The 12,846-nt window shown below is 43.1% G+C and overlaps 1 protein-coding gene across 1 annotated transcript in view; it reads right to left on the bottom strand.

Moving 5' to 3' along the window:
- Window positions 1-12,846, bottom strand: part of LOC116623739 (splicing factor 3A subunit 2-like) — a 144,882-nt gene that overhangs the window by 124,290 nt on the left and 7,746 nt on the right. The window contains exon 5 of the mRNA XM_032391148.1: window positions 9,206-9,276. Within this exon, the coding sequence (XP_032247039.1) occupies window positions 9,206-9,276 (71 nt within the window). The remainder of the gene's footprint in view (window positions 1-9,205; window positions 9,277-12,846) is intronic.

Below are 12,846 nucleotides of genomic sequence, written 5' to 3'. Positions count from 1 at the left end.
GCAGAGGGAGAGGGAGAAGGAGAGAAGTAGACTCCCCACTCAGCACAGATCCAATGACGTAGAGCTCCATCTCAGGACCCTGAGATCATGAGCCGACATCAAGAGTTGGACTGAGTCACCGAGGTGCCCCACTACTTGTTGTTTTTACTAACACTTTGTTTTTTTAGAGCAGTTTTAGGTTTAGCTTCACGGCAAAACTGAGAGGAAGGTCCGGGGATTTCCCCTGTACACCTGTTCCCCCCAAAAAACCACCACCTCTCCCATTACCAACATGAATATGGTTACAAGTTGATGAACCTACACTGACACATCACACACATCCAAAGTCCACAGTTTCTGTTACCGTTCACTGTGGGTGTTGCAGAGTCTATGGGTTTTGGACAAATATATACTGACATGTATCCACCATTACAATATCCTACAGTCTTCTCACTGCCCTAAAAATCCTATGTGGTACGGCCTATTTACCTCTGTGACCCTCACCCCCAGGCAACCACTGATCTGTTTACTGTCTCCATAGTTTTGCCTTTCCCAGGATGACACAGGCTTGCAATCAAGCAGTTTAGAGCCTTTTCAGGTCAGCTTTCTTCACTGGGTAATATGTGCTGCAAGTTTCCCTGGAGTGAACTCATGTCCTGAGAGCTCATTTCTTTTTGGTGCTGAGTAATATCCCATTGCCTGGATGGGCCACAGTTTATTTAACCACTCACCTACTGAAGGGCACCTTGATTGCTTCCAAGTTTTGGCAGTTATGAATAAAGCTGCTACACACGTTTATGTGCAGGTTTCTGTGCAGACGTAAGTTTTCAGCTCCTCTGGGTAAATATCAAGGAGCACAAGTGCTAGATCATATGGTAAGACTATGTTTAGTTCCGTAAGAAATCATCAAACTGCCTTCCAACGTGGCTGCACCATCTTGCATTCCCACCAGCAGTGAGTGAGACAGTTCCTTGTTGCTCCATCTCCTCCCCAGCATTTGGCGTTGCAATGTTTTGGATTTCACCATTTCTAACAGTTGTGTGGTGGGATCTCCTGATTGTTCTAATTTGCATTTCCCTGAGGACATAAGATGCAGAGCACCTCTTCGTACGCTTGTTTGCCATCTGTACTCTACCAGCTTTAACGGATGGAGATTCCTCGCGAGCGTCACGGGAATATCTGGGCAGATATGAAAGATAAGCAGCTGTGTTTGCAGTCACAAAATTCTGTTCTCCCTACAACTCTGAGCTGAATGGGATTTAAGAGCAGGTGGACCTCCTGCCCAGAGAAGGACATCAATAAAATCAAATACCACCTAGGAGGAGATGCCCCCACCTGCATGAGTGTGGGAAGCTCCGTGATTTGAAGAGGCTGGGACAGGATATTGTCTTGACAGTTTGGACAAGGACAAACCAACAGCCCTAGTGAGTCACCACATGCTACCACAAATGTTACTGAGCGCTCTCTGAAATCCTGACCTTAGCAGAGCATATGGGTGTATGAAATCCAAAAGAATATTCATGATTATTGTGAGAAAACAGTTATCTAGGAGGAGGAAGCCACATCTCTACCAGGATCTTATCAAAAGGCTGAAGAAACCAATCCTCAGGTCTTCCTTCACTGTAGACTCCCTGTCGAGCCATTTTAAAAAGTGATTCTAGTAAGTCCTCCATTGCAGAAAGGTATACACACTATTAACATCACCAGAGCAGGCAGCTCTGAAAGTGGCAGTTCTCAAAATTAATTTAATATACTGATTTCCTCATCATTTTGAAATGCAGAATTGGTCGTGTCATGGCTATTATACCGCAGATCTTACTGAAAAAAGCTTTACTCCTGGGAAGTGTAACAATAGCCAAGATGTGGCTTTTTTCAAAATCACCTCGGAAATGTTTCTTTGGGGGTTCCTGGGTGGCTCATTCAGTTGGGCATCTCACTCCTGATTTTGGCTCGGGTCATGATCTCTGGGCCATGGTGGGATCGAGCCCTATGTCTGGGTCCGCACTCAGCGGGCTGTCTGCATGGAATTCCTTCCCTCCCTCTCTGTCCCTCCCCGCCCCCATTCATACACATGTGTGCGAGCTCTGTCTCTGTCTCTCTCTCCTGCTTAAAAAAAAAATGTTTGCAAAACTAGGAGTGGACAATGGCAGAGCCACTTCTAAAATACATCCTTTTTTGTACATTAAATACTATGAAATATAGAAATAGGGGAACAAAAAAAATAGTGGAACAAACAATATTCAGATGGAATGTATCAGACAATTAGACAACTATTCCTCCAAGGCAGCTCATGGGTAATATACTCTTGTTAAAAAATTATACTGGCTTTAATGGGCGCCTGGCTGGCTCAGCTGGTGGAGCATGCGACTCTTGATCTTGGGGTCATGAGTTCAAGCCTCACGTTGGGCGTAGAGCTTACTTAAAAAAAAAAAATACTACTGCTGTGTCAACGTCTAGTGCGTTGGGGTCCCTGGGTAAGGGTCGTGAAATCACCAGGACACAGGGGATGCAGAGCAAAGGCAGCACTTGCAACTGCATACTGCCGTTTATTTCTTGACATCTTATATACTCTTTACAATCAAAATATATTGTTACTGATTGACAATGTAAGCATTAAGATATCCCGATACTTCTTTACGCAAGAAAGGACAAAAACAAATCAACTCCGGTTGCACCGGAATAATTACATATCTTAAGTAAATCTCATTCTCTGATCAGCTTTTGTGCAAAGGTACTTCATGACCCATTCCCCGAAACTACATAGAGATAGAATCAAATCCTATGCAGGAATGCTGGGATCAGACAACACCCCGCATATACATTTGAAGCAGGATGTTATCTGATCATTACACTCCCGCACACGGAGCCATTCTCTCTGGTGAGCGTCACAAGGAACAATTTATTAGAAACATCAGGAGCCATTTCTCAGCTGACCGGATGCCTGAGGCATAGGCACACAACAAGGCGAGGGAGACTTTTCCCCCTCTCAGACCTGGGCGTTCCCGACCTTACCCTGCGTGCGCCACAGCACACAAACAATCACGGCCACAGAGGGCTCACATGCCTGTGTTGGCCTCACTGCTGTATATTACATTTTAAAGTCATGACTGTTTTTCAAACACCAGGAATAGAGTCACCATTATTCTAGTCATATGAAACAGATACCTGCCATTGGTAAATCGTGAAGTGGATTATCTGCAAGATTTTCTTTAAAGGGGATGGTGGAGAGCAGTAGATATCAACTCCCCTTCTTTAAGGCGAAAGGCAAACGAAAGATCTTGGAAGAAAGACCGGGTGGCTTAGTCAAGTGTCTAACGTCAGGGAAACTTTTCCCTAAAATCTGCTTTCTATAAAGCAGCATAGTCCCCAATCCCTAATAGTTACACACACTGTTGATGGCCTGGGAGGTCAGAGAGCTTGGCGTGGGTGGGGTTCAGGGGACTGTGAGGTCGCCAAGTGCTTCCTGCGTCACATGCTGGTTTGAGACCCAGAAGGAAGAGTTTCATTCATCTTGCAAACAGGTAAAAACACAGAGCAAAATACCTCAGTGATGTATAGATGATACCAAGATTAAAGGGATTGATTTATCCTTGGAGAAACATCCCCAAAGCGGTCTGTAAACATTACAGATTGTAAAGCGTAGAAGCTGGTGCGGTTATAAAACTTCCCCAGTCCCGCGACAAATGCGTAACTTTATCAGTCTGCACATTACACCAATATAGAGATGACACTGCTTGTGATTAGTAAGCAAAGCCGGTGTCTGGGGGCCATCTGGCGTTTTATGGATAGGCACAACTGAACTCAGCCAGGTGGTTTACACTCCTTTGAACACACACAGGGCAATCAGTAAGTGCTTGGTATTACAAAAAGCACCTTCCTGTTCAGAAGGCCAAGTCCATCTATCACTCGTCTTTTTCTTTATCATGTAGGTCATGCAGTGGCTCAGAAATGGATACCTCCGTGTAAGTGAGACAAGAGGAACATCTAACGGACTCGGGAAGGTGCAGAGTTCATACACTCTGGAGTTGACAACGGAACTCCCTCTTTGGAAAGGACTGTCACAGTTGAGGCACTCTAAGCAGGTGACGTGGCATTAGTAATTCACTTTCATTGTGTATGCTGTTATTTTCATCCAGATAATGAGTCAGAATTTTCTAGGACTACTTAAACCCTTTGCATTAGGTCATCCTTGGTTGATCTCATGATCACATTATTCCAGAAAGTATATCCATGAAGCTTTGGCCATTTCCACATTGAAAAGAGATTCCCCACTGGTCAGATTAAGTCAGGATGCACTTTGATGAGTACAACTGTTTCCGCATCCATAGGAGGGTCATTAAAACATATTGATCAATTTGAGCAAAATCAGATTGTGATAAGCTCTCCCTACCTCCCTCATTGTCTCAAGCACCTATAGTAACGTGCTCGATTCTCTCAGAATCCTGAATGAGCTTAAGTGCTCTGTTCATAGAAAATGCTTGGTTTCCATGAGGCTTCACTGTATATTTTCGTGTTAGCCTAAATATCATAGCTCCCTGACTATGTGTTCTCTCCAAGAACACAATTCTTGATGGGATAGTCAAGCTCTTCTTCATTTCATGGTAAGTTATTCATTCACTCAAGGTTTTTTTAATACCCAGTATGGGCTGATTTCTTTGCTAAGTGCTGGGAATGCAAAGCTAAGTAGGACACGGTTTCTGCTCTAGACTAGAGAAAGACTTGCGAAACAGCAATTATAGTACACTGCGGCATGGAGCCTAAGAAAGGATATAGGCATGTGCCCTAAGAATACAGAGGACAGACACCCAGCTTGCCTTGCAAGAATCAGAAGGACTCCTGGATTAAATGTCTCTTTTAATCGTCCCCTTTCCTCAGAAAATGTCTGGGGAAATTTCTTCACCTTTCTTTCTTAAGTAATCATAAGAATGAAATCTTGCCATTTGCAATAACGTGAATGGAGCTAGAGATATTATTCTAAGCAAAATAAGTCAGTCAGACAAACACCGTATGATTTCACTCATATGTGGAATTTAAGAAACAAATGAACACGGGGAAAGAAGAGGCACACCAGGGAGGTGGGGGGGGGGGGGGCCCGGTCTGCTGGTGAAAGAGGTAAAGGGGATGAAGAGCACACTCATCATGACGAGCACTGAGTCATGTTTGGAATTGTGGAATCACTATATTGTACACCAGAGACTAACAAAACACGGTATGTTACCTATACTGGTATGTTAAAAAAATTAAATCCACCTCTGACTTTCCTCCATGATCGTACACCAACAAAACTGTGACCCTTCCAGTCTCCTATGCGGTACTGAACTGGATCTTCAGGGCATCATACCATCCCCGCATTCCACAAGCACATACAGTCATTAAGGCTCAGTGACAGGAACTCCTACCATCCTTGGTGTCACTCTGATGGACTTCAACTGAGACACGTTATTTTCCCAGATCTGCCCTTCTGACTGGGTCACCCTATGACAATGTGCCCGAGGATGAGACGGTATTCTTACTATTACCATAGCAAAATGCCCACGTGCATGGATCTGTATGTGTACTGAATACAGACTTCTTGTGTACCCTTGAAAAGCCAGACTACAGGCTGGAAAGCATCCTAGCTATTCTGAGGCATGGACATTCTGGGTAATGCTGACCCTAATGCCAAAATCAACTCTGACACGGGCTGAGAAAGACTCAGCTCTTAATTACACTGCATTGCTGCCTGTCAGAGAAACAACAGGTCAGATCTCTTGGTCAGAGTCAAATCTTCTTTTGGTTCGAGGTTTCATAAATGCTGTCATTAGGTATGTTGTGGCCCTGCTGGACCATGTGTGATGTTCAGAAAACCAGGATTGAGACAGTTGATTAAACTGCTGATTTGTTTTCTCAAGTTAATTTTCTAAAAAACAAAGGGCAGTATTCACAAGAAGGTACTTTCAGAAATTATAAATGATGATCAACTGTTTTCTACATAAATGAATCCGCTGGGATGGGAGACCTCGGTATTGCAAAAATTTTGTTGGCTTACATGGAAACAGAGCCTATTTCTATTTTAAAGAGTTCTTATTATCATAGAAAAATTAAGAAATGCTCTCAGCTTAAGACTCTGAAGAAACATCCTGCTTACCAACAAGATGTTCAACATGACTCTAAAGCAATCTCATATTTGATTCCTTTTAACAGAAAAATAGCCTCCCAAAGCCTCAGTTCCTCAGCAGTAGGGGACTATACAATTTATATAATTTTTATAACATATATATAATTTACCATCTAAACGACATTTGAGGGTGAAAGGGGTGGGCTGCCAGGTGGGACAGTGGGCAACACATGTCAATGGAAGGCGTCCTTCGTAAACATACGCTTAGCCCACACATCAGAAGGAAGCTTATTGTTCAGTCCAGCCATTTTGCCCCCTAGCTACACATTAGCATCACCCTGAGAGAAAACACACACACACACACACACACACACACGTACCCACACATACAAACACTTACACGTACAAATACGGATGCGTGCACATCTACATATACTTAAGTCCTAGTCTACATGTACTTAGATGCCTAAGTCCTACAGCAGGCCAATTAAATCTGATTTCCAAAAGTGGATTGAATCTTGGGCAACAGCCATTTTCAAAAGCTCCCCCAAATGATATAAATATGCAGCAGGGTTGAGTTCATAAATACGAACTGGATGACCTCCAGCTCCTAAAATCTGGGATCGTAATTCCTGAGAATGAATTTATAGCACTTGCTGTTGTCAAAGTTTTAGAACCACATGCTCTCATTTCTAGAACACAAAACGTTTAATACCAGTAAGATAATGACCAGCATTTATTGATGAAGGGTTTACAGTTTACAAAACACGTTCTCAACAACATCTTTTTCTTCTCCCTCACATTACCCCCATGAGAGAGTCAGACTGGTGATTATTATTACAGACTTTCTGTGGATGGGGAAATCCAGGCTTAAAAGATCAGCTACGTAGTGACAAGTTACATTCTACAAGCAGCATCCGGAATAATCAAGCCCGGGTCTTGATTCTAAGGGCAGGGGATGGGAGCCAGTGTGAGGGAGTCCTCATCCCTACGTCTGAATTCTACCTCTATCATTTACGAGCTTGACGAGCTGGGACAAGTTACTGAACTGCTCCGTATGTTGTCTGCAAAATGAGAATCACACTGATCCGTTCCTTGTCGTGCGCTGTAAGTAGTACATGAGAGTTTACGTGGCAGTCCCTAGCCCTGTGACCAATAAATATTAACGTTATTAGGACTGCTGCTCTAGTCCTCCCCCTCCTCTCACTCCCTCCTCTCCCTTTGCTGCTATAATTACTACCACCAGAACTAATAATCATCCCCGCTACAGGGAGACTAAATGGCCCTTCACAGGGACAAGCTTTTACCCTCTTGCCACAGACTCTGGGAAAACACCAGCGTGAAACATGAACGATCTTTAGAAACGACACTATGAAGTCAGACACCCCAGAAGTGGACCAACACTGAACTCGGGTCATCTCTGTCAGACGCGGCAAACGATCAGACCATAGGCAGGCGCTAAGCCGGCCTCAGACACCTCAGTGACCAGCAGCCTCGGAGACGTGCTGCTGCAATCTGCCTTCCAGAAAGATCTCAGAGACCCGCTGCAAGCAGGGCGGTGGGCTGGCTGTGTCCCAACGCAGCACATGCAGATTTGCTGCCACATGGGAAGTGACGGCCCACTCTTGTCGGGGAAGCTGCCGGCCAAGGCTAGAGCACGGTCACCGGTAGGAGCGTGCGGCCAGGGCTGCCCCAGCAGTTGCCGCTCCACGGCAAGCTTCCCATCAGCCTGTCCTCTCCACCCACTCCTCCGCCAGCTCCCCCGGCTTGTCACACGTGTCCCATCACACTGAGCCCAGAGCACCCCCACACATTCCGAACAACCCTGCCAAGGGCGGCGGGGCTGTGCCCTACACAACTGAGAAACACTGTAAAAGACAGATTCTGAGGAACGGTTTTGTTCCAAAATTCTATTCCTTTATGATTTTCTAAGAGCTTATTTATTTGGAAAGTTCTAAGAAGTTATAAAATACGCTTGACTTGTCTATCTTTCTAATAGAGCCCCTACAACGACAAGTTGAAGGGAAAGAAAGTGATTATGGATCATGTTCCAGTCATGTCATCTTTGTTTTGCAAATTAAATTTGTTATGCCCCATTAGCTCAAAGATATGAACATTTTAATAATTCCAGATCCGTAAATTGCAAGAAAAATGAATTAGATTTTAAAATGCATTCAGTTCCATGGAACTGGGTTCCTTGAGGATATATTTTTCATCTGAACACAGAAAAGGTATTCCAAATGACTACATTCCATTTTCTCCACTTAATTTCATCCTCATTTTCATAGTTCATGCCTATCAACATATTTAAAACGTTGAAAATAATCAAAACCTTCATGACAGACAGTAAAGTATTAGTTTGATCTAGTAATCTCAATGTTTTTAATATTATCAAGGTTAAAAACAGCAAAAATAGAAGAGTTTCTACAACACGGTATTCTCTGCTCTTTGCATATATTAACTCATTTGGCTTCAGAAACGTTTAAAAAATTTTTAAGTTTATTTATTTAAGCAATCTCTGTACCCAACGTGGGGCTCAAACTCACGACCCCAAGATCAAGAGTCGCATACTCTACTGACTGAGCCAGCCAGGTACCTCCAGAAACATTTAAAACGTTTTCATTTTAATCATTATCTTGTATATGCTAACAACTATTTTACAGACTATTTGATGTGGTAAGTTAAATGCTTTTAATATTGATATTTTATGGTTTAGGATAATGACAATACAATATTTACACAGTTCTATATGACAAACAGTATTCTATACTCCTTACATGTATCAACTCATGTAGCTTCATACACATTCTATAATTTAGGTGTAATCATCATCCATAATGTATAGATCGGGAATTGAGGAACAGAGAGGTCAAGTAACCTTCCCAAGGTCACACAGTTACAAGTGGTAGAGAGACTGGATTTGAACCAGTCAGCACGAACCAGGAAAAAACAAATGCTGACTTACCTTAAGTCACGGCAATTAAACTTTTAGTCTGTGAGTGTGTGTACGTAGGTACGTGTTTCAGTGCATATGCAAACTGAGTTATTTTAAATCGAACGAATTTGATATAAACAAATGTATCCCAATTTTAAAATCCGACTACGTATGGTCCTTGTCACAGTACTCACCCCAAGTATCTGAGGCAGGTTCGGTATGCCTTGGCCGCCTGGACTCTCCTGTTGGGATGACTCAGGCACTCCTGGAAGTGAGATAATGAATTAGCAAGCTGTCCAAGGTTTAGACCTCTCTGGGTTTAGACCTCAACAAGGATTCTTCAATTGTGCAACAATCATTTTGTCAGTCAGTTGTCAGTAAGCATTCATGGAGTACCTACTGCATGCCATTCCCTCTGCTAAAGGCTGGGGCTTTTCAAAGGGCAGTCTGACTCCTAACAGTCTCCCGAAACAGCAGGTATTCTCGGCCTTAACTCTAGCCTTGACCATGATACATCCCGATTAAGGCACTTTTTTTTTATATCATGTATCCTTATGAAAAATGTTATTTTCCCCAACAAAAAATCTGATGAGAAGTGCGAATCTCTTTAATGTCTGGGGTAAGAGAAGACAACTGGACTTCATGTCTGCTTCCTCCTTTCATCTCTTAGGACACTGCTTTCTTTCTCAGTGCCCCACCCACACCCTGGACTTCCACTGCCAGTATTCAGCGTAGAAATCATGCTGCTTTTACAAGTGTCCTGACTCCAGGGACTGGGTGGGGCAGGAACCTCTACCACCCTGTGCCACCTTCCACTCCTGTCTCAATGGCTGGGTGTCATCTCTCTCCCTCATTAGACTGTAGTCTACCTGTCTCATCCATTATTACATCCAGAGGGCCTGCAGAAATGCCAACACACACAACACTCAATGAACGCTGCTGAGTAACTACATTCACAAAACTACAGTCCTAGATTATGGAGACAATTCATAACTTCTTATGCAACCATGTTGACTAAAGCACTTCCTTGAAAGTATGAGCTCTAACAGATGGGTTTTTAAAAAGCTGCTACGTTAACATCATACACATCCTTGTCTTCGTGCATTTAAACATCTAGCACTGAGGCCCATGGTGTGTCAGAATTTATAAATTCATTAAAACCTAAGTTCAAACAGCTTGGTTATTGAAATTGGTGGGGACGTCCCTGAGGTGGTTACAAAGCCTAGTAGGTAACTAAACATCAATATCCAATGTAATCTTTTTTCTGCTCTCATTCACAAGTGGGCACTATTACGTGCTAAAATGATACTCACCGGCCTGGGTTACAGATAAGATGTCTGGAAGCCACAGATGCAAATAGGAGTCTTATGTATATTTAATAGTATTAGCTCATTCACTGTATAATCAATTGAGTTACCGTCAGTTATTTGGTTAGGTCATATTTATGGCCTTTTGTATAATGCTTTGTATTAAAATTGGAGATAGAAATCTCCAGAAAGTAAATTATACACTACATTTACCTAGATGGGTGTGTGATACATACATCACACATATTAATTTTATAAGCGTAGTCAATATTTCTCTAAATCTGTACTTGTATTCTCTAGATTTTGCACAATTAAATGTGTGCTTCCTTGGAAACAAGAATATTTTTTAAAAAACTGAATTCTAACAGGAATAAAAACCACCTTGTTTTGTGAAATAATTATTCTCCCTTGAGTGCATTCGTGTATCCACACATGCAGTTTTATAGCTTATTTCCATGGCTTAGGTGTTATTTTCACATTAGCTTTAATTCTGAAAGCTGAAGAATATACTAGTTAATATAGAAATCACCTTATGCTTTTTATTTTTTTAAAGATTTTTTTTTTTCCCAAAGATTTCTTATTTATTTGACACAGAAAGAGAGAAAGAGCCCAAGCAGGGGGAGCACCAGAGGGGGAGAGAGAAGCAGGCTCTCTGCTGAGCAGAGAGCCCGATGCGGGGCTCGATCCCAGGACCTCAAGATCACGACCTGAGCCGAAGGCAGATGCTTAACCGACTGAGCCACCCAGGCGCCCAAAAGATTTATTTGACAGAGAGTTCGTGCACACAGGAGTTGGGGGAGGGGCAAAGGGAGAGTGGGAGAGACTCCTCAAGCAGACTCCCCACTGAGCACGGAGACTGACGCAGGTCTCGATCCCAGGACCCTGAGATCACGACCTAAGCTGAAATCGAGTCGGATTGCTTATCCAACTGAGACACCCAGGTGCCCCACCTAATGCTTATTTTTTAAATTTAACTTTCTTCACTAAAAAAAAAAAAAGATAAAAGTGAATTCATAAAGTGGACTTAATAAACTTGTGGCTAGCTGCCACCTCAATGAGCATTTTAAATAAAAATAAACATTAAAAACAGTCCAAACAAGTAACCCTATTCAGGACAGAGTCTAGTTCTTCCACATTTGAAATCAGTAAGTACTCTGCAGAGTACAGGTGAGGAAAGCCAGAGAGGAGGGGGACAAAAATGACTGCCATTCATCCAACTTATCTGCTTTCCAATGTTTACATATTTAATCTTGTATTGAGATTTCTGTCATGACATCGGTAAGCAACAAGAGTAGCCCTTTCGACACAGCAAGTAGATGACGGAAAAAATGTGAACCCTTTCTGACTCTTCTGTGGAGGTGACGTGGGGCATGGTACAATACGGGGAGGGGAGACTCAGCCGTTTCCAACTGGACTGAGGCCATGTGAAATTGAGACCTCCCTGGAGCTGTGGTTTCTTCCTGGCATTTTCGTCCTCTGTGATGAGCGATGGCCCCTTCTATCAGTCAGCAGGGGGCAGGCTGCAAACAGTAATGGAAAACCAAACACATCTTGAAGATTCCAGGAAGCCTATTTTCCCACGCAGGTCGGATCCATCTGGCATCAATTTCTGTGGGATGATGCACATCATCTTGGAGAATACACAGCCTCTCTTCTGAAAGTCACTCATTAACTAAGGGCAAACACTGCTAAGAATCTGCTGTGCGTAATTGCTACGATCATTTTAATTGAGTTCCTTGAACAAAATCAAGGATGGGAAGGAAGTTTCCCCAACTCTTTGATGGCAGCCAACGAATAACCACGGGGAAATGGAAACTCTAAGAGAGTGGTAACAGTGTTTCAGCAGAGTATATACTAACACCAGCCTGCACCTGCCTGGTGCCGTCAGTGGAGCGTGCGACTCTTGGTCTCGGGGTTGTGAGACTGAGCCCCAGTGGCTGCAGAGATTACTTAAAAAAATAAAATTAATAATAGAAAAAAAACAGCCTTTGTTTATTAGGTTCTGGCTTTACTAAGAGTATAGCTCTGGGCTCTGATGAACCCGGGTTTTCTTTCCTTTACTCCCCATTGTCCAGATCATCTGGGAAAACGGTCTTAGCATGTCGGTGAGGCCACTTTCTTCACATCCTTCTGAGCATTTATTGTTGAGACTAGATGAGGAATGTATGATTAACAAAGACCCTGGTACACAGGCTCAATAACCGTAAACTGATGATTAACTGTTACTATTTTTTAAAAGATTTTATTTACTTGAGAGAGAGAGAAAGCATGAGAGGGGGGAGGGTCAGAAGGAGCAGCAGACTCCCGGCCGAGCAGGGAGCCCGATGCGGGACTCGATCCTGGGACTCCAGGATCATGACCTGAGCCGAAGGCAGATGCTTAACCAACTGAGCCACCCAGGCGCCCTAACTATTACTATTTTTATGCACAGGACATTTAATCAAGTACAAGAGGCACAGTAGTAGAAAACTTCAGGAGTGCTGGTCCAGCCCATGAGCTTCCAGGCTTTGGCGTTCACCCTCATCAGT

The sequence above is a fragment of the Phoca vitulina genome, unplaced genomic scaffold (assembly GCF_004348235.1).
Source record: "Phoca vitulina isolate PV1807 unplaced genomic scaffold, GSC_HSeal_1.0 scaffold60, whole genome shotgun sequence".
NCBI classification, from domain to species: domain Eukaryota; kingdom Metazoa; phylum Chordata; class Mammalia; order Carnivora; family Phocidae; genus Phoca; species Phoca vitulina.
Note: the sequence above shows the minus strand (reverse complement) of the source record. Positions and strands in the feature narration are given on the sequence as shown.